The sequence below is a fragment of the Phoca vitulina genome, unplaced genomic scaffold (genome assembly GCF_004348235.1).
Source record: "Phoca vitulina isolate PV1807 unplaced genomic scaffold, GSC_HSeal_1.0 scaffold104, whole genome shotgun sequence".
Lineage (NCBI taxonomy): Eukaryota > Metazoa > Chordata > Mammalia > Carnivora > Phocidae > Phoca > Phoca vitulina.
The window spans coordinates 733401-759646 of NW_022589807.1; the positions used below are offsets into that span (position 1 = coordinate 733401).

The 26246-nt window shown below is 56.8% G+C and overlaps 1 protein-coding gene across 3 annotated transcripts in view; it reads right to left on the minus strand.

Annotated features, from left to right (window-relative positions):
* The window catches only part of BICD2 (BICD cargo adaptor 2), a 39780-nt gene extending 19903 nt beyond the window's left edge, over positions 1-19877 (minus strand). For all 3 annotated transcript variants that reach the window (XR_004298549.1, XM_032397806.1, XM_032397804.1), the window contains exon 1: positions 19557-19877. Coding sequence is in view for 2 of the 3 variants with exons in the window: in XM_032397806.1 (XP_032253697.1) it covers positions 19557-19796 (240 nt within the window). In the remaining variant the exon portion in view is untranslated. The remainder of the gene's footprint in view (positions 1-19556) is intronic.
* Between the last annotated feature and the right edge of the window lie 6369 nt (positions 19878-26246).

The window sequence follows — 26246 nt, forward strand, 5'->3', positions numbered from 1 at the left end:
TGCGTGGCCGGCCCGCACTGCCCACCCACGGGCGAGGACAACGGTGTGGCCGCGGATCGCGCAACCGGGCAGCTTCCTGATGAAGAGTAGAGCAGACACCTGACAGAAGGCACGCCATCCGCCCCTAGGTCTTCACACAGAGTCGGCAGGAGTACCTGCGGCAGCTGCGAAACCGCGCTGAAACGGCGCAGGGAGGCCGGCAGGGGGAGCTCCTACGCCCACCGCGCTTCCGATCCAGGCGCTCCCTGTGCCACCTCCTGGAAGCCGTCCTCCCGCAGGCCTCCTGCCCCAGTGGGGAGACCCCGACCCTGTGCTCGCTGCCCCAGCTCACAGGCTGGGAGGCTGGCGGTCTGAGACGTGAAGGCCGTGCCCCCGGTCATTCAGCCCTGGATTTCTTCTGACCGAAGCAACCTCTCCCGCTCCGTGCACCACCTCGAAACCTGCCTCCCTGTCCCAGGAAGCGCACAGAGCAGCAGCGTCCACCATCGGACGGCGGTGCCCAGCGGTGGGCACGCGCGTCCTCAAAGCATCCCCTGCCCTGCCGTGCCCCTCCCAGGCCAGTGTCCACTGGAGGGTCCCCAAACATCCCTGGCTGCTCTGAGGAAGAAAGGTGGTGCCCTCCTGGACCCCAAGACATACATCAAGGCTCTGAGCTAGTGGCCCTGGAGGTACCAGCAGCAGCGCTGGTGTGAGGTTCCCCCAGGGGCTGCCCTGGCCACGGGCGGGGCGACACTGTTCCTGACATGGGTTCTGGGGCACACCCAGCCTGGCGAGCCCCAACATGGCCTCGCAAGCCCAGGCATGAGGTCACAACCAGTCCTACCTCAAGTTCATCCCTGCCCTTGTGGACACCACAGACACCTGCAGTCAGGGCCAGACTTGGCGAGGGGCAGGGGGCTGGGTTTGCCCAGTGTGGAGGGTCCCCGGGCTGGGCCAGGGGGAGCGGAGGAAGCAGCATGTGCACAGCCTGGGCGGGAGGTGTCAAGCTCTTCCCAAAGCTTTAGGAGCCACGGTGCTTTTCCAGCGGGGAGGGCCTGGGCAGGAAGGCCCAGCGGAGGCAGAGGGCTGTGGGGGGGGGCAGGGTGGGGGAGAGTCTGGCCCAGGGCTTCCCGCAGGGGGCTGGGCAGGAGCTCAGGGTGCCCGCGGGGTGTCCCCACTCTCCTGTCTCCCCAGAGGAGCCAAGGCGACAGGAGGTGGGGGACAGCTCCAGGCTGGTCCCTGGCCAGACCTTCCTCACTTGCCTGGTTGCAATCACACCAGTCCCAGTGTGCTGCAGTCTGAGATTCGTCTCTCACACACGCACACACAGCATTTCCAGCCGGCACCAACATGCCGAGACCCCCAACAGTCCCCACTGGTACATGGGGGCCCCAGATACCCGGCCCCCACCGGGCCCCCACCGGGCCCCCACTACCCCGATGAGGCTGAGATCCAGAGACAAAAGCAGGGCAGAGAAGCAGAGTCCATGTGGGGTAAGAGCTTTGCTGACCCCCTGAGAAGCACCCCCGGCCCGGGGTCAGCACGCTGCAGCCCAGCCAGCCGCATCTGCCCAGGCCTGGTTCTGCAAGTGAAGTTGTACCGGAACACACCTGAATGGGGAAGCTGAAGCAGCCGGTAGGATGCTGGGGCCACTGTGCTGAGGCCATGGGCACAAGAGCTAGGGCTCAGAGAGGGTCCCTGGGTCCCAGGTCCACACACAGGTCAGCAACCAGCTGGGGACGGAGAGCCTGCTGCCCGCAGGGGGTATGTGCACCTTCCAGGCAAAAGGCTCCGTCAGCCTGTCCCTAACCGGCCCAGCTCAGGGCACAGGCCCCTCGAGGAGATATGAGGTCCCTACAGAGGCCCCAATCTTGGACCCTGCCCCACCCGGAGGGAGAAGCCAGGCAGCCCCTCTGGGTGGGTCATCCAGCACAGGGACAAAGATGGGAGGGTGGGGACAGGGGAAAACAGGAAGAGACCCCAAGCAGCTCCACACTTGGTACCAAATCCGTACCAGTCAGGGTTCCCCAGAGAACACATCGGTACAGACACAAGAGATTTATTACAGGAGTTGGCTCAGGCGGTTACAGAAGTGGGGAAGTCTCCCAGTCGGCTGTCTGCAAGCCGCAGACAGACCCAGGAGAGCCAGAAGGGGTGTCTGAAGCCCCAAGGACAGAAGATGGACGCCCCAGCTCAGGGAGAAAGAGAATTCACCCTTCCCATTTTTGCTCCACGGGGCCAGAGGGACTGGATGACGCCCGCCCACACAGAATCACATGCTAACCCCTTCCAGAGAGACACACCCGAAAGTCCTGTTTCCCAACAACTGGGTGTCCCTTAGCCCAGCCAAACTGACACAGAATTAACCATCACACTGGCGTGGGGTCTGTGGCAACGACTCCCTACTCCGTCCTGTGGGGTGCAAGCAGCCACAACAACACAAAGGAGTGAAACTTTGTTTATGAGCCCCAGCTGGTGGCCCCACGTGGCCCTGGGGCAGCTGTCTGCGGACCCCCGGTCTGAGCCAGCACCTCCTCGTCACCTGGCATCCACTTCCTGTGCCTGCTCTACGAGAACTCTAAGTGTATGCTGGAGGGGCTGTCCCCGAGGCCGGTCAGGCCTGGGGGAGCCCTGGACAAGAAGCCCCTTCCTCCCCTGCCGGCAGGAGCGTGGGCACGAGCGGGGCGGTGCCCATGGCACACTGGGCTGTGCACAACATGCCCGGCCCGGTGCTGAGGCAGCTGGTGGGACCAGGCCCGGGAGAAACAGGACTCGTCGAGCTAGAAGAGCAACCCCCCAAGGGACTGCCCCCACCCATGTGGCCCCAGAGGGCAGTTCATCTGCTCTGCGGTGGCCTCGCCGTCTGCCCCCCAAAGAGAACGATCAGCAGCAGGTCATCCGCCCTGGCCACAGAGGCTGACCCTTAGTTTCTGACACGCGTACGTGGGGCCCAGAAACAGGTCTGCACGGAGAGACAGAACGAGCCTGCTCCTGACCCCAGGCGGGGCCTGGCTTCCTGGACAAGGGCCTGCATCAGCGGGGCAGAAGCGGCAGCGGGAAGCAGGCCTCCAGGTGGGGCTGCTCTGGAGGAGCTTTCTTCCCAGACCAGGCTGGCCGTCTGAGGCAGCGGGCGCAGCACACGCCAAGCCAGAGAAAACCAGGGGAGGGAAGGCGTAGGTCCAGGAAGCCGTTTCCACAGTGAGGCTGGGATCTAGGATTCTCAGCCCCCCCCCGGTGCTGGAACTCCTGGGCTGACCCAGACTCACCCATACATGGCGCACCCCCCTTTCCCCGAAGGGCCACTAAGCTGAACCCCCAAGTCCTGCCAGCCACCTGTCCCCCTGCCCCCCTCCCCGCAGCTCTGGCGTGCTTACTGTCTGCCTGGGAAGACAACAGACACTGCCGGGCCCCCAGACCACTCTGTCCCAGCTGGGGGCCCAGAGCCTGGCACTCCGGGAACCTCAGAATGGCCAGAATCACTCCCTCGCTTCACCAATGGTCTCGAGCAGAGTGAGGAGCCCCTAAGGTGTCCCTCACCTCTTTTCCATTCAAATGGTGTCTACCAGAATCTTGCCCTGGAGAGCAGCTTCTCAGAGCAAGTGTGTCCGCAGAGCCCTCCAGTGGGTCACGCAGGCCAAGCAGCACGTGGGGGTGGAGGGGTCACGCCTTCGCCACCTGCTTCTGCCCCGAGGGAGGGCAAGCAGCCGTGGGAGCCACAAGGAAGAAGAGCAACTCAAGTCCAATGCCAGCCAGCAGCCTGTGCCCAACAGATACGGATCAACTGACAGACTCCCGTCACAACTGGTACACGTGGGCCACGGTGCTGCTGCAGTCACTCAAGTCACGGGGATCCGGGGACTCCAGGGCGACACTGTGACTCAGGCACTTCCGCATGGTCAGGTCCTCCTGCAGAAGCCCACCAGCCCCACAGGAGCCTCATTAAACGCAAGCAGGGTTGAGGCCGTGAACTGGGTACAGATACAAGCCCGGTGGTGCTGTTACGGCATAAAGATTTTATAACACTAAGGGAGTAAAGTCTCCATTGCAGACAATCAGTCCTATCCACACGGCATTCACGGCGCAAACAGCCTGGCACTAAATACGCAATACTGCAAGAACGTATCAACTGGACAAAGATCCAGAGTCTGGGGGCATTTAGCACTATGCAAGTCAATCGGAACTGGCGTCAACACCGAGAAGACGCAACAGCAGGATGAAAGGCACAAGCTTCCTTCCAATCAGAGAGTTTCCCAAAGGAAACGGTACGACGACAGGATGGGCTGACCTCATAATGATCTCAACAGAAAAAGTCGCACATGCATGTTGTGTGCCTGGGTAGAGCAGAATAAAAATAGATGCTTCTCAAGTTTTCTATAAATCCAAAACTGGTCTATTTAAAAATATATTAGCGTGCACCCCAACACATGAAAACTGATGTCTTCACTAATATCTGTACCAAAGAGTCCACACAGAACAGACACCAGAAAATCGAGTTAACAAAAAACAGAAACATCTCCTGTCAGCACTTGGGGATCACTGCCAAAACGGTACTGTGCCGGGGAAGGGGATGCGCTAAAATACACTTCAGTGATAAAAAGAAACACAGAGACTCAACAAAGTAAACAGACAAAAGTCTCAGAAAGGGAAGTGCCACAGCAAAAGCCCAAAAGCAAAATAAAAAAGCAAAAGCAACTAAGCTGGTGTCTTTTTTCCACCTGGCGATGGTTTTAGCCAGGGTGGTGGTCTGCGTGGGGCACCTGCCCCTCAGTCCTGAGATGATGTGTTCGCTGGGGCAGGGCCGGGGCTGGACCCCAGAGCCTCGCTGTTCACCACCACATCCAGTCCCAGCACGAGACAGGAGAGAGGGGCGGGCACCCTGGGCTCAGTGGACATGCTCATCCAGGAGCTCCCCCAATCCTCCCTGCACAGGGGGCCCAAGGGTACCCACGCCGAAGGCGCGCTCAGAGACTTGGGAGGCCCCAGGAAACAGAGCTACGCTTCACCGGGAACGCCAAACCAGCAGCACCAACACAGTGCAGTTCTAACAATACCGACTCGGCGCCCGGCAGGGATCAGCGTGAGCAAGCCTGCACAGCTGGCCCGACAGCGTGTCGGGAGGCAGCTACACTCACTCCTGCCACCTACAGAGTAAGTGCGGAAAGGCAAGGACCCCGCCCACACGAGGATGCGCCCGCGATGACCGGCCTCACTGCTCGGCCAAAGCTCTACAAAATGGGCGTGGGAGCTTTCTTCCTGACATCATAGCAAGAGCATCTGCGCGCCAGTAAGTCCATCTCGACGGATGAGCGCTGGCGTTCACCAAGGGCGAGTGCATTAGTAAGTATCGGACAAGCCCTGGGGTCCCACCCCTGGAAAGGACAAGGCAAGGGAACCCTTGCCCACACGTCACAGAGGCTGGGAGACACGGAAGAAAGGACGAGAGGTGATGATTTCACCCAGGAAATGCAACGAGGAACACCTCCAGAAAGCTCGCTGACAGATCTCCGATCCTCTCAAAGTAAGTTGTTAGGTAGGGAGACGTAATAAGAAACAATTTATCGTTGCAACATCAAAACACAGTAACCCTTGGATACTACCTTAACTAGAACCCCAAGACTTAGTCATAGGAAAGGACAGCAACTCTGGTGGGAGGACTGAGCCGGAGCAGGAGGGGGGGCCCCACGCCACGCAGGCAGGACCACCACACGGCTGGAGACAGCTGCCCCAGACCCTCTGGGGTCACGGCAGAGCAGCGGTGAAATTTATCCCGACCATTAGCAAGCAGAAAGACTCTCGCCCTCACCTCCTAAAAACCTGTAAAGGTGTAATTCACATGCCGTAACATTCACCCTTTCCATGGGTACAAATCAGTGGATTTTAGCATATTCAGAGGGTGGTGCGACCATTATCACGACTGCCACGTTCTCATCACCCCAAAAAGAAGACCTCACCCCCACCGGCAGTCGCTCCCTGGCTCCCCTGCCCCAGACCCTAAAAACCACCAGTGTACGTCTGTGCCTGCAGGTCTGTCTATTCGGGACACTTCACAGAAGGGGCACCTCCCACGATGTGACCGCTGTGACTGGCCTCTTGGAAGCCCTTGGAAGCGTCGCGTTCCAAGGTTCACCCACGCGTGGCGAGTACCTTCACTTCACTTCGCTTCGGGGCTGCTCAGAACGATGCCACTCTGAACACTCATGGAGCATTTGTGTGGACGCTGTGTTCGGTGTCCTGGGCATACACACAGGGGCAAACCGCTAGGTCGCGTGTTGACTCTGTGTTTAACGCTTCGAGGACCCGCCACACCATTTGCCAAGGCAGCTGACCGTCTTACTTTCCACCGGCCAAGTGTGGGTTTTGATTTCTCCGCATCAAGCGTCATCAACACTTGCTGTCTTTGATTAGCCGTCTCAATGGGTGTGTGAGGTCCCCTCCCGTTAAAGGACCCATAACAGTAACAATACTGGCCACCATTCACATGAGTGCCTTCACCATATCATTTCACTTAATGCCAGTCTCAAAGTTCTCAGGAGGATTCGCGTTCACGTTTTTTTGGAGGAAGAAAGTAAGGCCCTGAGAGGCGGAGGCCTCAGCCGTCCCCAGGAGAGCACCACGGGGCTCTGGGCCACCCCGCCCCTCAGCCGCGCCTCCCGCTGCACCAGCGTCAGAACCACTCACTGCCCGACGACGGCAGGATCCGTCCAGGTAACTCCAATGCATCAGTAAGAAAAAGGCAGACACCTTCCAGAAACGCTGGTGACGGTCCCGAACAGGCTCTTCACAAAGGAGTGTCTCCAAATGACCAGTCAACAAAGGACTGGCTGCATGAGAGGGGCATGAGAGGGCTGGAGCCAGCAACCAAGGGGTGCGTACAGGACAGCTGTCCCCGAGGAAGGCCCCGAGGCACCAGCGGAGCTCACGCAGCACCCGGAACAGAGCGGCTCCAAGGCCCAGCCCACAGCCCTGCTCAGCGGGGTGGCTCAGCTCCCAAACCCCCCAGCCCCCACCAGGCCTCTGCACCCTTCCAGCTCTGACGGGGTCCAGGGAGGAGATGCCACAGACGGGAGAGGCCCCGCGGGGGGGGGGGGGGTTCAGGAAGCAACCTAAGCCCTGAGCACTTCACCGTCTGTGCCAACGGGAGCCCATTAGCTTCTCTCATGGGAAAGCTCTCCTTGCACAGGCCAGAGATACCAGACTCCGAGAGCAAGTGACTCCCTATCACCTCCCAGGGACGGCCGCCAGAGAAGGCAGGAAAGAGGCAGAGATCGGAGGGCAGAACCAACACCTGGCCCTATTTAGCTGCCTTGCCTCAAAATCACCTGGGGAGCCAGAAACATCTGTTCACAGGTGCACGCACACCTGCTAGGCGGCCCTTCCCCGTCTTGGGGTGTCGGACCTGGAGTGTTGTGGTTACTGGGGCAGTGCCTGTTAATCCCCAGATCTGGCTGAGGCTGGTCACGCTGGTCCTCAGCCCCACTTCACACGGCTTACGGAGATTATCTCCCTCCTGCGCACGGCCCTGCACCCCCAGGCGCTGGGTAACTGAAGCGGCAGAGCCCGAGGAGGGCCTGGCCTTTTTGCCAGGGGACCAGGGCGGCTATCTGTGCGTGTCTGTCCTGGACAAGGGCAGATGGGTTCCACTCATGGGAACCACCAGGAAAGGCGAGCGTGCAGATGCACACAGAGCCTTGCACACTGGTAACCCCTACATCCCCAAGGGGGAGGGGTGGTGACTCAGGCACCGACTTGGCACCGACTCAGATAGGAAGCCAACCATTAACACAAAGGTCTGCAAGAGAACCTGATCACTGCAGAGGCCAGCAGGGCCCTTGCGGCCAGGTGGTGCAAAGGCAACTGCTGGTGACCCTCCTGATGGGGCAGCCATGGGAGCACAAGCAACTCTTCATCTCCTTATAGATGAGTTACGCACCCATGTCAAAAATGAGGGCTGCTTACAAGACAGAATCATCTGGGTAGCAGCCAGAGACGCTCTGGAATCTTCCATCCCTCGAGATCCATCCCACCCTGATTAATGCAACCCACCACGTGAAGAAGGGTTCAGCCCCACCTCACAGTGAATCCCAACAAGTGGGAGACATGGGACGGCCAGCAGGAGCCTGTGAATTCCCTCAGTCCAACACCACCCGAAGACCAGTACTCTTACCATTTCGGTTCACAGACAGAGAGTCGAGCTGGGGAAGGAAGGGCCCGAACCCCTAAATACACAGTGTAGGCCGGGGCAGGCCTGGCCTATGGAAATGCAAACACCAGTGGGCCCGGGGCACCCCATACCTAGCACCAGGTGTGCACCCACTCAGTGGATCAGGCGAGCCCACGCCTGGCAAGTGACAGATACTCAGTAAATGCCTATGCATGGCCCAGAGGCCAGGGAGGACATGGTGACCCTGCAGGGGTGATGGGCCCACACGAGAAGTCGGTGGGTGGGGACAACAGGTCCAGTGAATACACGGGGGCTAGGCGGTCTGCTGGGAAGGCTTGAGGTGCTATGGGTTCCGGGGTGGGGGGGGTGGTTCTGAGGCAGCTAGAGAGCAGACCTCCTCTTTGGATTGGGAACTTACCCTGGGAAGGGGGGCAGCCCCCTCGTGGACTTGGGAGTCTCCTCCCAGGAACAGGGACTTCCTCTTGGCATTGGGGGCCCCCTCCTGGGAACGGGGGGCAGATGGAGGCTGTGGGCACACTCACACAAACTCTGCCCAGCTGACAACCCTCACCCATCATACCAGCGTGCCAAGGGCCCATCCCTGTCCCAGGCCCAAGTGGACCATGTGTGACATCTGTCCTCCATTGACCCACCCTTCCCACTCTGTGGCTTCTGGCCTCAGTTTCCCTCGGAGCACCTGCACACTGGCTGTGGGGATCAGACGAACCAGACCTGAGGACTGACGCCCACATGGGAACAGAATGCAGCTGCCGAAGGATGGTTGTCACCCCCGCCCGTCCCATCCACCCACATTTGTCCCATCGCCAACCACACACCCCAGCTGCCCTGGGCAGCGTCCAAACATTAAGCTGCTTTTAGAAAGCTGGGAATCCACTCCTGGGCGGGAGGGATTTAGCCAGAATCGGTGCATTTAGAGAAGATTACTCCCTAATTGCCTCAGTGTCAGCAGGCAGGCTTCTGGCCAGCTGAGCCTCAGGGCTGGGGCGGTCCCCAGGGACCTGGGTGGACCCAGAGGCCAGTCCCAGGGCCGGGGGCAAGCCCCTGTGTTCCCGCACTGCTGGCCGGCCACCGCGAGCCCCGCTGAGCAGCCTTAGGCCACGGCACAAAGGGTGGCTGCCTGGCCCCCATCTGCCCCGTGCCCCCCGATGGCCGGGGCTCACCCGGACAGCAGCCTGTGTGGGCTCGCTACACCTCTAATCTTAGCACGTCTTCTCTGTTACTAGCCGCGCGGGAAAGGGACACCCGGCAAGCCAGATGGTCAGCAAGTGGCCAGAGACCCTACCTCAGGACCCAGAGCCTGCGAACTTGGGGACAGACGTGACCGCAGCTGTGGCCAAGGCGAGACGGTGGGTCTCAGAGTAGCCCCCACATCTGGCATCCTGTCCTGCTGGCCCTGGCCGGGTGAGTGCCAGGTGCCCCCCAGGAACCGGTGCAGGATCATCTGCCGTGAGGGGCTCCCACTGTCTGGTCTCCCAGCCTTGCCCCTCCACCCCGCACACCTGAGGTTGTCCAGAGGGGTGGGGCGGTCAGGCCCGCCTGTGCTGTGACAAACGCAGTGTGCACATGGCCCACGTCTCCGCTCCAGGACACCCTCCTGTGGAGACCGCCGGGGCCACCTCACGGCCATGACAACAGCACCAGCACTGTGTCATGTGAGCGGCCACCCTGTAGACTGCCGTCGACTGCCGCCCTGCGCCCTGGGCCAAGCTTCACAGCCGCACCTCGGTCCTGAAAACAGGGGCATTCCAGACCTCAGCCGGTGCCAGCACAGAAGGGCGTCCTGCAGTGGAAGGGAGGCACTGAGAGAGCGCAGAGAAAGACGTGTGCTTGGCAGCAAGAGCATGTGGGAGCCCCACCTGGGCCGACCATAAATCCAGTGGGTTCCTGCAGACCTGTCCCAAAGTCGGCGACGAGGAGCAGCCACAGGGAGAGGTCAGACCCAGGGGCCCAACAGGCTGGAAAGAGGTTCCCAGAGGGTGGTGGGTACCTGAAATGACAGCGGAGGCACCTGAACCCAAACACTTCTGGAGAGACAGAGCGGCCCTGGGGCAGGCAGCCAGTGGAACACCCATGGGGACCGGGTCTCAGGTCTGACCACTGGCTGGTCTCAATGCACAACTCAAATGCACAGGCTGGTAAGTTTAGCAGATCACTGGGCTGGTTTATCAGGAATAAAGTCAACCCTCACTGGGCTGAACCCCAAGGGAAGGAAAACCACATGAAGACGTGCCCTGTGGACCGCCTTCAGGGACAAGGGCACAAGGACACAGACGTACCACACTGGTCTTTTATCAAGAATCTCACCAACCGGGCTGGTGATTTTTCTTTTTAACCATGTGCATTCTGTTACTTCTTGTCAAGATTTTAAAAAAGGACAATCACAGGCTGTCAGTGACCACAACCAACCTCATCAGCGCAGGGGTGAAGACCTGGGGAGCAGGCCCCTGTCAGGAGCAGAGTCACACAACAAAACCCCCGGGGCTGAGGGACACATGAAAAGACGGAAACCTAGTAGAACCAGTAACACACAATCAAGACAGTGGGATAGGATCAAAAGGGTAACTGCACAGAACAACGGGACAGAACAGAGCTCCTGCAGTCGGCCCATAAACAGTGAACGGACCTTGGGGGGGACACAACGGAGCAAAAAACAGTCCAGTCTCTTCAACAAACCTGCAACACCCAGACACCCCCATGCAAGAAAGTGAGTCCGGGCACACCTTTATGCCCTTCACAAAAACTAACTCAAAACCAAGCCCTGACCTAAACATAAAATGACAGAACTTCCAGACAGAAACACAGCAGAAGAATTGGTGCAATCCTGGGTTTGGGGATGCAGATCTCAGCACCAAAAGCACAACCCACAAAAGCAAGATGGCACGAAAACTAAAACCGCTCTGTGAAAGACCCTGCTACGAGAGTGAAGAGACCAGCCACAGATGGGGAGGAATTACTTGCAAACTACAACTTGTGTCCCAAATACATCAAGAACTCCTAAAACAGTAAGAAACAACTCAATTTTCAAATGAGCCACAGATGAGAGCCGACACGTCACCAAGGACACAGACAGCAAACGAGCCCATGACAAGCTGCTCCACGTCATCGGGGGCGCCAGCAAGATGGCACTCACGCTTCCTGGAGAGGCCAAACCCGGAGCACCAACCGCGCCGGACGCTGATGCGCACAGCAAGCAGCAGACACGCACAGTCAGGCTGCAGGGACAGAGACCTGCGCAGCCGCTGCGGGAGAGTTTGGGAATTTCTTGCAAAACTAAACAAACTCCATCCAGCGATCCCACGCCCAGTACAAGTACCCCACGCAAGCACCTGTACACAGATGGTTACAGCACCTTTATTCATAATCGTGCAAAGCTGGAAGCAACCAAGATGCCCAGTCTGAATGGATAAACAAAGGGTGGGTATATCCACAGAAAAATGTAGGCAAATTTTAAAACATCACTGAAGAAGTTGGGGGATCCCAGGAAGGAACACAGTATGTGCTGAGCGGTCTAACTGTATTTCAAATGAATGAAGCGACCTCACTGAAGGGGACGGGGAACACGGTGCTTGCTCAAGCACCTTATCTGGAACCAGGCGGGGCACAGAAGCACTCCGCTCTAGGTGACACGGGCACAGGTCCGCACTTCTGACCCTCCCGCGTGCCTGCGCTCCCACAGAGCGGTCACACGGCTGGGTGGCGGGTGGCGGAGCCAGGTGTCTCGCTGCTGGAGGGAGGTTACAGATAAGCAAGGGGAGGCAGCCGGAAGGACGCCCGCGGCGACGGGCCAGAGCTGGAGACATCAGCGTGAACCCACGTTCAGCTTGACACACGCACAGGTGGCTCCGTCTAGAAATGTCTGTAGACGTGTGTGCGCACGGGCCGCCGTACCCACACCTGTCTCCTGGCCCAGTCGGCTGGGAGGGCGTCAAGGCCGTGACGCTCGGCAGCAGCAGGCACCCAGCACCCAGACCCTGGCTGCTGCTGCTGCTTTTTAAAGATCTTATGTATTTATTTGAGAGAGAGTGTGTGTGTGCGTGCCGGGGGCAGGGGCAGAGGGAGAGGGAAAGAGAATCTCAAGCAGACTCAGAGCTGAGCACAGGGCTCACTCAATCCCACGACCCCGAGATCATGACCTGAGCCGAAATTAAGAGTCGGACGCTTAACTGACTGAGCCACCCAGGCGCCCCCAGTTCTTGGCTTCTAACACCCTCTCCGATAAAAGAAGCCAGGCTCCTTGAAGAAGTGGCTGATTCCAGCACTGGGGCACGGATGAGCCTGGAGTGCCTTGCAGCACCAGAGTTGCTAAGGAAGAAAGGAAGGAGGGAATGAAGAAGGCGAGATGAGAAAGGAGGGAAGGAGGGGAGGAGGGAAAGAAGAAGGGAGGAAGAGGAGGGACGGAACAATCATGACTACGAGTATGTCAAGGGGCCACAGGAGCAAATGGAAGTGCCACCAGGGGCCAAAGCTGGAACAAGTGAACAACAAAATCAAGCAGTATTGGATCCTAACACAAATGTAAACTGTGAGTCAACAGCAATATAAACCCCTGGATGGGTAACTAAATAAATGGGGAAGAGACAGGTCTCCCATGCAGAAAAATCCCAAACGTAGGTAGAAGCTCCCGTCCAAGAAGGGTCTGGAAAGGGGGAAGGGACGCCCTGGCAGAGGAGACCTGGACAAACACCCAGCCAGGGATGTGGGGAGAAGAGCACTTCACTGCTGAGACCCTCCTCCCAAAAACCCATCACCCCACCCCAAGCCCAAGAAACACAGGAGACAAATCCCAACTGAGGGACATTTGGCAAAACACCTGCCCGGTGCTCCCCAAAACAAACACGGAACGTCTGAGACACTGTCGCATCCAGGAAGAGCCTGAGGACACGTGAGGTCTGTCCTGTGGGCTCCCACATGGGGTCCTGGGACTGCTGTTTTCCTGGGACAAGACCAGCTCCCACTGTTCCTGGAACAGATATTGTAGCAGAAGTGACTGCCTCACCAGGCTGGCCACGACGACAAAGCCGGGGGACATCAGTGCTGGCGACAACTTGCCCCTAGGCTGCTATGGGGGTCTGCCCTCCCTAACCGGTGAGCATCTGCAATCCCAGCCTTTGCACCAGCTGACAGGGTGACAGCAGACAGCCTGCCTGGCTCTGCCCCATCCAGGGGTCGACATGGCCTCTGAACACCCCGGGTCACAGCCGAGGGCATCCAAGGAGCCCCTCAGGCTGGCGGACAAGCCTGGACCGCTCCAGTGCACACGGGATGGGGTGCGAGGGAGATGGAGAGAGGAGCGTGCCCAGGGGACCCCAGGCACTAAATGACCGAGGCCTGCAGAACAGGTCCCGGGGCACCCTCTCACAATCCCTGCCAGGGCTTCCGGGATGCGCTGGCCTAACCTGAGGACACCGAGGCCCAGGGAGGGGGCTGCTGGGGGTCACATCAAGCCTTGCTGGCACACGGCGTGGGCCATGAGCCCTCGCTCTGACCCAGGTCCCCACCTGTGGAGCGGGGACAAGGCCAGCCCCTCTCTCCTGGGTCACAGAGGGCTGGCATCACTCTGCGTCAGTCAGGACACACCCGATGGGTGATCAGGGGCCCCAGGGGGCAGTGGAGGGACAAGAAGGCTGGTCTCACAAATGTGCCGGATGGGCGACCCAGGAGCCAGGCCACCGACCAGCTGAAGGCAGCAGTCCTGCCAACTTTTTAAGAAAAAGGAACACACAGACAGTAGCAGGGCCTGTGGGAGAGGGCAGCCCCAGGCCCAGCGGGGGACAGGACGGCGGGAGGCCTCAGGACAGGCCCTTGGCCAGGGGCACCCAGCGGACCCTGCTTGGCTCCTGATGCAAACACACCAGTGAAGCCACGTTTCTGAGCCAAACAGGCAAATCCCAATGCTGACGGGACCTGACTGGATCGTGACAACGTCAAGGAAAATTCAGCTGTGAATGCTATGAAACACTTAACCTACATTCCATAAAAGAGTCCTTATTTTCTCAGCCCGACACACAGTCATGCTTACAGAGAAGCAAGGCCCAGGAAGAGGCGAGCTGGAGCCGCAGACACACGCCAACCACACGATTCCCCCTGCTTGGGTTCTGCTCAAAACCTCCCCTCAAGAAGGTGGAAGCCCTTGGCAGGGGCGCCATGCAGACAAACTGCCTTTTAAAAAGCAAACCCGTAAAACACAACCACACGGTGATTTCACGTAACACAGTGGCTGGACCAGAGCGCACCGCGTCTTCCAGACCCACGGAAACCCAGTCTCCGTTCACGTGAATTAAACCTGCTTTTCTGCAACCCAGAGCGTAACACAAACCTGTGTCTCTTCGCAAGCCGTCAGAGCTGCTGCTTTCTGCTTTTCGGAGTACTGTGCGGCTGCCCTACGGCCACGGGAAGAAAACAGGTGGCGAGAAGAAACAGCCTGCCGCTCGCTGTACTTGCCATCGATCACCTTCCCAATTCCCGCACACGTACCGCGCACAGCTAGCTTCTGATGCTCCCAAAGCAGACGTACGATTCTTAAAATGTATTAAGATCTAAACAAGAAGCCGGGCCCCAGACCTCCTCAATACTATCACCTGCCTGAGCCCGGACGGCCCTGCGTCCCCGTGACCCTGCAACCTGGATCTGGGTCCTCCTCCCACGGCAGACCCTGCGGGGGAGGGCTCCGGGGCCCCGGAGGGCCTTGCCCATCAGAGCGTGCGGGGTCCTGGCCAGCTTCACCTCACTGTCTCAGCAGAAGCCAATCTTTCTCTACCCCCAATGTTTGCAGCGGCACGTCACCCAGTGCACCACCGTGGGGAAGTGTCACTGCGGGCGGCTGCCCCTCACTGACAAGGGGAAACTGATCTCCTCCCTCCCGGCAAGGGGCCCGGGTCCCTGAGGTGGCAGGGAAGCCCAGCAGGACTCCGTGCGGCCCTGGCCACTGCTCTCTCTGACCACCGCCTGCCCGTGTGCTCCAGGGGCACTGGCCCCCGGTGCCCAAAGCCAGTCAGCCTCCCTGACCCTGACGGGCAGACCGCTGGTCCAGGGCACACAGCTCCTGAGGGCTAGGCAGGGTCCACACGACCCTCGGAGGCAGCGTGGAGACCGTGGCCCCGGATGGCTCATGCAGCACCTCCTTCCCTGCCAGGGCTGTACCTCTCAGGCTCCCGCCGCCGCTCATCTCGGGAAGCATCTCGTGACAGCCAGTCAGCACGGACGGGACAGGAGGGGACATGGAGGCAACGCAGGACACTCTGGTATTTCTCACGTTTGCTTTGTGACCCCTGCCCGACACGTTCCGAGGCAGCAAAGTGGGGAGCGTCCAGCAGTGCAGCCATGGGGAGCCAGCCGGTCACCATCCTTGCTCACCAGCAGCTGCCTCCCTCAACTGTCACCCCGCAGGCCCGGCCACCCCTGCACCTCCAGGGCCCGCCAGACCCCACCTTCCGCCCCAAGTCAGGCCCCTTCCCGCCCACCGCAGACCGCCGCACACCGGCCCGGAAGGCGCGGGTCCCCCAGGGGACTCCAGCCCCAAGGACTCTGCTCCATCTTCCAGGACAATCCCCACAGGCTTTAGCCAAGTCGGGGCTCTTCCCACCCCCAAGAAAACACTTGAGGAGGCCTCCAACCACCCCTCCCTCCTCGGCAGGAACAGGGACAGGCTCACAGCCTTGAGCAAAACTCGGCTTCCCTGTGCCTCGGTTTCCCCAGCTGTGGGATGGACATAACAAGGTGGTGGCCCCAAGGGTAGGGGTGGGGGCTGTAGGAGTCAGTGGCGAATGGGGAGGCCTTCACAGCACCCTCCTCTGTGGGACTAAACTGACTCACAGCTGTAGCTTCTATGCAAAGACCTTGAGGGGACCCGGTGCCTGAGGACCTCGTTCTAAGTGGTCACCCCCACCCATCCATACCTCAGTTTCCCCATCCACTGGGAGAGGAGGGTAGGAGAGGGAGGGAGGGAAGGAAGGAGGGAGTATAGGAGACAGAGCAGCCCCCACCAGCTCTGCCCTGGCCCTTCAGGCTGAGCAGGACCGGAAGGACTTCAGCGCTGAGAGCTGGGCTCAGGCAAGTCCGGAGGGAGGGGAGGTGGCTGCGAGAAGCGCCCAGGCCTCGAAGGGCCCGCGGGCTGGAGGGCGGGCCTTCCGGGAGCTGGGAGAGGCAGGACTGGCAAGAGAGCGAAGGCAGACGGACACAGGGCCGCAGTGCAGGGTGAGCCCGGCCCGGGGCCGCAGGCAGCAGGCTCTGCTACCCAATCTCCTGTGGGGACGGCAGGGAGGGGAGCCAGGCCGGAGTGAGGTGGAGGGAAGGAGCTGACGACACCAGCTGGCACGCACTAAGTAAGCACTTACTGTGTGCGGGCACCGTGCCCAGCCCATGACACACCACAGCTCACCAGATTCCACCCGCTGCTTCCCGGGCCCTAAGTACGCCGCGCAAACAAGATCCCGAGGTGGTACCCAAGGCAGTGAGGGCGCTGACCCTACACTCGGACCCCCGTCTGGCCTGAGGCACGCCCTCCAGCCCCCACATCCCTGAGGCGAGGACCACCCACTCAGGGCACCTGCCTGGGCCCAGCAGGCAGGAGCTACGACCCCAGCACACCGGCCCCCCTGAAGCTGCAGCAGAGGGTACAGAGCGGGATGAGGACGTGGCCACTCAGGACAGCAGACACCACATGGCTGGCTGACCAAAGGCCATGCGATTCTCTTCCCCACAGAGCGGGGAGGGGACACAGTGGGACTTGGGATGGATTGGGCCCTTATTAAGCCAGGTTCAGTCACTAGCAAAAATGCTTAGGCAAAAAGGGCCAGCGGGTACCGCCCCATACACACACGCACATGCACACACACACCATGGTGTCAAGACACGCACGCACCAAGTGACAAAGGCTGCAAGGCCACCACAGGGGCCCACTCGTCCTGGGCCCGGGCACAAAGCCACTCACCTATGACCAGCCAGCCAGCCTCCCTCCCTCACAAACAGGACCATCTACAAAGGCTGGGCACAGGAGCACAAACACCTCTGTCTGAAATACAATTTGTCCGCAACGGAACCAACTCTAGTTCGAGAAATGAAGTGTTAAAAGAATACAAATGGCTCACCTCTCTACAAGAGAAAAAAAAGACCCAAGAAAATATGTCTCGTTAAATCTTGATTTTTAAAATGAGAGTTAACAGGGGCGCCTGGGTGGCTCAGTCGTTAAGCGTCTGCCTTCGGCTCAGGTCATGATCCCAGGGCCCTGGGATCGAGCCCCGCATCGGGCTCCTTCCTCAGTGGGGAGCCTGCTTCTCCCTGCCTGCCGCTCTGCCTACTTGTGTTCTCTATCTTTGTCAAATAAATAAAATCTTAAAGAAATAAAAAAATAAATAAAAATTAAATAAAGTAAGAGCTAACATATCCAAGTAAGACGGCGACTACGATGAACGAGGTTGAGGAGAGGCTGCGCCGGCCTGGGCGTGCGTGGCCTGGTGCCACCTTCCCGCAGCGTGTCTGAGACTCCGACGCTCCTTTCTCGGCTTCCGCTCAGCTGTACTCACCGCACCCACAGTGGGGGGAGCTAGAGATCAGGACAGTGGGGCTGTGTGTCCAAGACCAAGGGGCTAGCTCCTGCAGGAGCTGGTAGGTGACATCAAACCAAGCAAGCAGGCACTTGAAGAACACGTGTGGGGACTGACACACCATCCTCCTGATTCCCTCTGGGATCCACCCTCCAGACACACCCCACAAAATGATGGCCAAAACATCTGTGTCTGTGACAGTAAAGAGCTGATAACGGAAAGGCCCCTAAGTGGGGACTGGTTCTTTCTGCTACAGTCTGTTCTGGTCTGTTCTTAGAGTGGACATGAGTGTGAGCTTGTCAACACAGAAAGGGACTGTGCTTGCTGCTGGGCCAGGGGGTGGGGAGGTGCTCAGCAAGTTAGGGGAGGGGGGAGGACCAGAGACCTGAAGGGGGCCAAAGGCACTCCTGCTCCGTATTCTCACAGCCCCCTGCCTCCCTCCACTGCAGGTGCATCCCCTCACCCCACGCACCTGGATGGGGCCCGCCAGCAGATGACAGGACCACGGGTCTCATGTGTTGCCACCCGCCCCCCACCCCCAACGTCGGTTGGCTTACTAATTCTAACCAAACACCTGATCTGCCTAGCACAGACCTAAGCACCTGTGCGGGCTAATACATTCTCTCCTCGTCGCTATCAGAAGGGGACCTTACTGGTGTCCCCAGTGAGGCAGGGAGGCTCTGAACAGCACAGGCACCTGCCTGAGGCCACTGGAGCAGACAAGCCTGGAGGTGGGCAGTCAGGGAGGCAGCGAGCATGGTGGATCCCAAGACCAAGGGCCAAGAGCCCACCTGGACAAGGGAAGTGTCTGGTGGGGAACGGGCACGCTGTCAGAGAAACCAACAGGCCACACACCTGACCATGCCCGGCCTTTTCTAATATACCATTCTCAGACCAGTCTTTTCTGGGTGGGCAATGTTGCAGAAGGAAAAGCTAGGGCTCCAGCCCACAATCACACCAGCAAGGCGCTGGGCCTGGATCCCAACCTGGATGTTCCACCCAGAAAGCAACTTCTTCCTGCCCACCCCGCACAACAGGGCTGAGGAGTCAGGGAGACCTGGGAGAGAAGCTGCTGTTTAAGTCACCCAGAACTGCTTCATGGAAGGCCTGCCCAGCTCTCCGGAGAGGCTCGAAGGCAGCCCGGGGGTCCCACCTCACCCCGGGGCCAAAATCACAGAGAAGACCCAAGGCTCCTTCGGTGACAAACACCCACAGACCTGTCACCCGACCCCGGGACGGCAGCCAAGGCACCAAGACAGGAAGTAGGCGGGAGAAGTACTGCATCCCAGAGAAGTAATGGGGGGGGCAGTCGCGGAGCTGAGCCTAGGAGAGACGAGGGGCATGCCAGCTACCGTAGATGACCACATTCAAGGCGAGCCCCTGTCGAGGCCCTTTCCCAGCCTCAGAGCGCTCACGGAAGAGAGGAGAGCTCATCTGCCTGGAGGTGATGGGGGCCCAGGTCGGGCCTCTCCCAGCCGGCTACCTGCATCCGTCCCACGCCCCCATCCCCCAACCCGGGAAGCCCAACACCGCAGAGGACACCATCCCACTGGGCCCGAGGCCTGCAGCCAGAAGCAGACAGGCTGGCGACACGGCCCCACCCGCAGCCCCTGCCCGCGGAGGCCCGAACTCCCGCACGCGCGCCGTCCACCACACCTGCGGGCCGCTGCAGCCCCTCCCGGCGGGCCGGACGCCCCGACCCTGGGCGCCGCAGTGCTGGCCCGGCCCGGCCCGGCTGCAGGGCTGGCCGGGGACCTGCCCAGCCCGGGGTCAGGGCTCCGCTCGGCGGTCCGCCCGGCCTGGCTGCCGGGGTCGGGGCTCGGCCGGGGCGCGGCGCCGCCCCTGCCCCTCACCTCCTTGAGCTGTTCCATCTCGCCGCGGATGGCCTCGTAGTCCACCTCGAGCTCCTCGAACTGCAGCTTGAGCTGGTGCTTCTCCTCGAGCACCGCCAGCCCGTACTCGGCCGCCTGGATCTTCTCGCGCGTGGTCTCGGCCAGCTCGTGCGACAGCCGCTTCACCTCGGCGCGCAGCCACTCGGGCTGCGCCTCCATCACCAGCCGCGCGTACTCCTCCTCCTCCGACGGCGCCGACATGGTGGCCCGCGGCCGGCTCGCGCTGCTCCCAGCGAGGCTCAGGCCGGGCTCCCCTCCGCCGCCGCCGCCGCCCAGCCCGACGGCGCCCGGGTCGCCCCCGCGCAGCCGCAGTGCGCTCCGTGCCGTGCGAGGCACTGTGGGGGCCGTAGTCTCGCCCCCGCCGACTACACGGCCCGTCGTGCCCCGCGCCGTCAGCTCGGCCGTGATTGGCCTGCGGCCTGCGCCGAGGCGGGCCCCTTCTAAAGCCGTTGCCTCCGTCACCGCCTCCGCGGGTATTGTGAGGGCCTTCGTCCCGCCCCCGCGCCCACTACAAGACCCGTCGTGCCCCGCGACACCGCCGGACGGTGATTGGCCCTGGCCTAGGCCGCCGGCCTCCAACGCCGTCGCTTCCGTCGCTGCCGCCGGAGGTATTGTGGGGGCTGTAGTCCCGCCCTCGCCCCTGCAGGGTGCCAGCTGCCCGATTGACATTCCACTGTCCTGCTGGCCCAGCGACTCAGAATCTGTGTCCCCGCATTTGTGTCTCCTTCCATTTCTTTCAGCAGTGTTTTTTAATTTTCAGCCTACAAGCCTTTACCTCCTTGGTTTAATCCTTAAGTGTTTCTTTATGCTATTGTAAACGGCATTGTTTTCTTAATTTCCTCACCACCTTGGTCACTGTTAGTGTGTGGAAATGCTCCGGAGTGTCCGAGTGTTGGTTTGTTATCCTACAAGGTCGCTTAACTTGCTTATTAGCTCTATTTGCTTCTTTGGGTTTTGGTGTGGAACCCAGGGCTTTCTCCATGGAATATCATGTCGTCTGCAGTTTTAACTTTTCCGTGTCCAATTTGGATACCTTTCATTCCTTTTTCTTGTCTGATTGCTGTGGCTAGACTTCCAGTGCTATGTTGAACAGAAGTGGGGACAGCGGGCAGCCTTGTCGTCTTCCCGATCTTCGGAAGAAAGCTTTCAGTCTTTCACCACTGAGTGTGATGTTCACTGGGTTTTTCATATATGGCCTTTATCATATGGAGGAAGTTGCCTTCTATTCCTAGTCTGTTGAGTGTTTTTATCATAAAGGAGTATTGGACTTTATCACATGGTTTTCTGCATCAATTGAGATGATTATGTGGGGTTTTTTCCCCTTTATTTTTTAATGTAGTGTCTTACATTAGTTGATTTTCTTTTTTATTAACATATAATGTATTATTTGTTTCAGGGGTACAGGTCTGTGATTCATCAGTCTCACACAACTCACAGCACTCACCATAGCACATACCCTCCCCAATGTCCATCACCCAGCCCCCCCATCCCTCCCACCCCCCTCCACTCCAGCAACCCTCAGTTTGTTTCCTGAGATGAAGAGTCTCTTATTGTTTGTCTCCCTCTCTGGTTTCGTCTTGTTTCATTTTTCCCTCCCTTCCCCTATGATCTTCTGTCTTGTTTCTCAAATTCCTCATATCAGTGAGATCATATAATTGTCTTTCTCTGATTGACTTATTTCACGTAGCATAATACCCTCTAATTCCATCCATCTTTTTTTTTAAGATTTTATTTGTTTATTTGAGAGAGAGCATGAGTAGGCGGAGGGGCAGAGGGAGAGGGACAAGCAGACTCCCTGCTGAGCAGGAAGCCTGATGTGGGGCTCGATCCCATCATGACCTGAGCCAAAGGCAGACACTTAACCAACTGAGCCACCCTTATATTGGTTGAGGCGCACCTTATATTGGTTGATTTTCATATGTTGAACCATCCTTGCATTGTGGGAATAAATCCTATTTGGTCCTGGTGTATAATCCTTTTAACATGCAGCAGAATTTGGTTGATTAGTATTTTGTTGAAGATTTTTGCATTAATATGCAAAAGAAATAAATGGTTTGTAAAGAAGGTATTCCTAAAGGCATATGAAAATTATCAAGCTCTCCTGGTTAAGAAGATGAGGCTAAGTGGAACTGAACGTCATACAATGTTAAGTGGGGGAAGAAACAGAGTGTCCTGGTGCACTCAACTCTGGAACCGGGCCTTGCAAGGACCTTGCACACTGCCCACAGACCTGGAAGAGAAGTGCAATCACTGTGGTTTGAATGGTGGTGGGAGTGTGGAGAATTACTTCTCCTTGAACATTCTTTAAAAGGAATTATTGTTAATTTTAGATGTGATTAATACATAAGAAAATGCCCTTTGGGATATAAATACATCCCAAAGTATTTACAGGTGGAGCACAGGATGCTTTGAGGTTATTTTATTCCAGAAGAAGGGGCAATGAGGTTGATGATAGAAGTGGTTGTTGGTGGCAGCTAGAGTGGAGTGGGTGCACACACTGCTCATTATGGGCTAGACTTCTACATCTATTTTGAAATTCTTTTAATAAAAATTCTTGTATGTTTCCATGTTGGAATGGCATTATCTTCATTAAAAAAATCATTTTCCTGTCTCTGCTCTGATGTGTCAGGCTGCCATCTGAGTGTCACTTGACTTCTAGGTGGCTGTCCCTACTGGGATAGATGCATGACTAGTGGACATGAATTCTGACCTCATACTTCGACCTGCTGCTTCTTTTAAGTTAACCCATTGGTATCCCACTTATCAGTTGCTCTCATGTGCCTGCCTACATAAATTTACTTTTTAAAATGCTGTCATGGTTTTTAGGTAATATGCACATGTTTAGAATTTCCGTTTAAAAGAATATACAACTGCAGGGGCGCCTGGCTGGCTCAGTTGGTAGAGTACGCGACTCTTGATCTCACGGTTGTGAGTTCGAGTCCCATGTTGGGTGTAGAGATTACTTAAAAATTTTTTTAAATCTAAAAAATATATACAAAATAAAAGAACATAAACTACACACCTATCAGAATGGCTAAAATAGGGGGGAAAAACCAGTGGCGACAACAAATGCTGGCAAAGATGCAGAGAAACAATCACTCATACTGCCTTCAAGAAAGCTATTTGTCCTTTTCCTATAAAACTGAATGTGCTGTTGCCACAGGACTCAATAATTCCATTCCGGGACATTTATCTTAAAGAAATGAGAACTTGTGTTCACATAAAAATGTGTACACAGATGTTCACAGCAGCTTTATTTGTAAAAATCCCAAACCGGAAACAATCCAAAATATCTTTCATCAGGTTAATGCTTAAAAAACAAAACAAAACACCGTGGTGCGTCTGTACCATGAAATACTACTCAGCAATGAAAGGAATGAGCTATGGAACACACAACAATCTGGGTGAATATCCAGAGAATTACACTGAGTGAAAAAAGCCAATCCCAAAAGGTTATGCAATGTATGATTCCATTTATAGGACACTCTTGAAATGACAAAACTAATGAAATGGAGAACACATTAGTGGTTGCCGGGGTTGGGGAGGGTGTGTGAGGGTATAAAAGGGCAACATGAGGGACCCTTGTGGTCATGGCCATGTTCTGTATCTTGCTCTGATGTGTGTCATGAATATACACATGTGATAAAATTGCACAGAACACACACTCAGTGACTATATGTAAACCCAGTGAGATCTGAATTAGATGGGTGGCTCATATCCATACCAGCCTCCTCTTCGTGATATTGTACTAGAGTTAGAAGAAACATAACTGAGAAATATAAATGGAATATATGGTATGGCTTTTATTTGATGAGCAAAGTATTTATTTATTTATTTATTTATTTATTTATTTATTTGACAGAGAGAGACAGAGCAAGAGAGAGAACACAAGCAGGGGGAGTGGGAGAGGGAGAAGCAGGCTTCCTGCGGAGCAGGGAGCCCGATACGGGGCTCGATCCCAGGACCCTGGGATCATGACCTGAGCCAAAGGCAGATGCTTAACAACTGAGCCACCCAGGCGCCCCAGTGAGCAAAGTCTTAATCCAAAGTGCTCATTTCTGGGACACCTGGGTGGCTCAGTTGGTTAAGCGTCTGCCTTCGACTCAGGTCATAATCCCAGGGTCCCGGGATCGAGCCTCAGCAGGGAGCCTGCTTCTCCCTCTCCCTCCCCCTCTGTGATCTCTCTCACTCTCTCTCAAATAAATAAATAAAATCTTTTTAAAAAAGCCAAAGCGCTCATTTCTGTCAAGAGATAAAAGAAACTAATGACATCAAAATTACACATATTTGTACATGAAAGAAATACACAGAGAAAAGTAAGCCCCTGTATATCAAGGAGGTATACAGACATAGATTTTTTCTCATTTAAACAAAGCGATAGTGTATGATACTCACTGGTTCCTCTCAGCAGACACTTTTACGGCTGCATACTTCTCTGTGGTGTAGGTGAGCCATACTTCCACTCCACCGATGGACACTAGGTTGGTTCTGGTCTTTTACAAATACATCAGTGTAGCAATAAATATCCTCCCCCACCTTTAGGACTTACACAACTTTCTTGTTCCTGGAAGGAGGACAGTACAGTTGGTAAAAGTTGCTGAGTTAATATTACCATGGCTGTTCGGTTGATATAGCTCCTGGGATTGGAGCTGCTTTGGGCGCCTTTCTCAGTCTGGCTTCTGACTGATGAGTGGACACCTCTGTCCCTTGGGCTTTCCTGCCAGGACCTCACCTCTGCTCTCAGGTGACCAGGGGCGGGGGTCCTCTTGCTTGAGTCAGGACAGCTCTGATGGGGGGCATCCAATTGGAATTATCACCCAACAGTGGAGATTGTCTGCAAGAACCTCCGCTCCTCCACAGGGCCCCTTTTGCCTTTTGAAGCTCTGATATACTCCTCAAATTGATCTATAGATTTCACACAGTGCTTATCAAAATGCCAGCTGGCTTTTTTTTTTTTCTGAAACTGATCAATGGAATAAAATCAAGAGTACAGAAATTAACCCACACTTTTATGGTGCATTGATTTTCAGCAGATCTTTAGGGACAAGAGGAAATCCACACACAAAAGAATGAAGTTGGAACTCCGCCTCACACCAGATGTGAAATTAAATGGGATTATTATGTGAAGTTAAATACCTGAATGGAAGAGTAAAGCTATGACTGTTAGAAGAGAACCTAAGTATAAATCTTAGTGACTTTGGTTTCTTAGATGTGACACCACAAGCACAAGCAAAAAGAAAAAATAGATAAAGTGCACTACATCAAATTTTAAATTTGTGCTCCTGAGGACAATATTAAGAACAGAAGGGAGAAAGTCTCTCTGGACTCCTGAGCGTAGGTGGACTTGGAAGTCAACCTTAGGGACTGTGGTGGCCGGCGCCCTCTGCTGACCGCACGCGGCTCCGCGCCTGCAGACCTGGCAGGGGACCCACCTAGGGGGAGGGTTTTCAGGGGGCAGGAGGAGGAGGGCCGGAGGAGGGGCCAGGAGGGAGAGCAGCAGGGAAAGGGGAAATCTTCCTGCGGGAACACTGCACCCTACTAAGCATGCCCCCAACACCAGCAATGTCCACGCCAGCTTGGGCCACCAGAACAACACACCACGGACTGGGCAGCTCACACAACATTTATTTCTCACAGTCCAAGAGGCTGTCCAAGATCAGGGTGCCAGCACGGTTGGGTTCTGGCGAGGCCTCTTCCTGGCTTGTAGGTGGCAAGCTCGCCCTGTGTCCTCGTGTGGCAGAGGATGAACTCTGGTGTCTCTTCTTCCTCTTCTTCTTCCTCCTCCTCTTCTTCTAAAGGCACTGACCCTTTTGGATTGGGGCCCCACCCTAGTAACCTCATTTAACCTGTATCACTTCCTCTAGGCTCTTCTCTACTGTCAAACCAAGAGTTTAGGTTTGGACATGTGACCTTCGGGGGAAACAGTTCAGTCCATAGCAACAAGAATAATAGAGAGGAGTCCAAGATGGAGGAGGGGTAGGAGACCTTAGTTTCGTCAGGTCCCAGGAACTCAGCTAGATAGCTAGCAAAGCATTCTGAACACCTGCGAACTCAACCAGAGACCTAGGAAAAGAATTGCTGCAACTCTACAAACAGAAAAGCGACCACTTTCTGCAAGGTAAGAGGTGCAGAGAAGTGAATCCGAGGAGGTATATAGGAAAATAAACGGCGCGGGGAGGGCGGCTCTGTAAGTAGGCTACCGGAAAGTGATAGAGCAGCAGAGCACAAAATCGGAACTTTCAGAAGTCGGCTCTGGTGAGGGACGTTGCTCAGGGCGGAACCCTCGCCGGGACAGTGTGGTCTCAGGATCCTTAGGGTCACAGGAAGACCAGAGGTGCCTGAGTGTGGCAGAGCTCCCAGGTATCGGAGCGGGGAAGCTGGCTGCAATCAGCGAGCCCAGGAGTGGGCTCTCAGCTTGGGGTTGCCATAAACCTCGAACCGCGGCACAGTCTGGTGACCGCTCTCCAAACAGAGGCCCAGCAAGCAGCAGAACCACAGTGAGACTCCCCTTCCTCCCCCGGGAGGAGCGGCATGGGTGCACCCCGCAGGAGCCTGCAAGGTTTGGGGACTGGAAAGGGGGTCACGTGCCTGAGATAGAAATGCTCAGTCACAGGCTGGGTGAGAATGGAATGGGGACAGAGACCAGAGAGA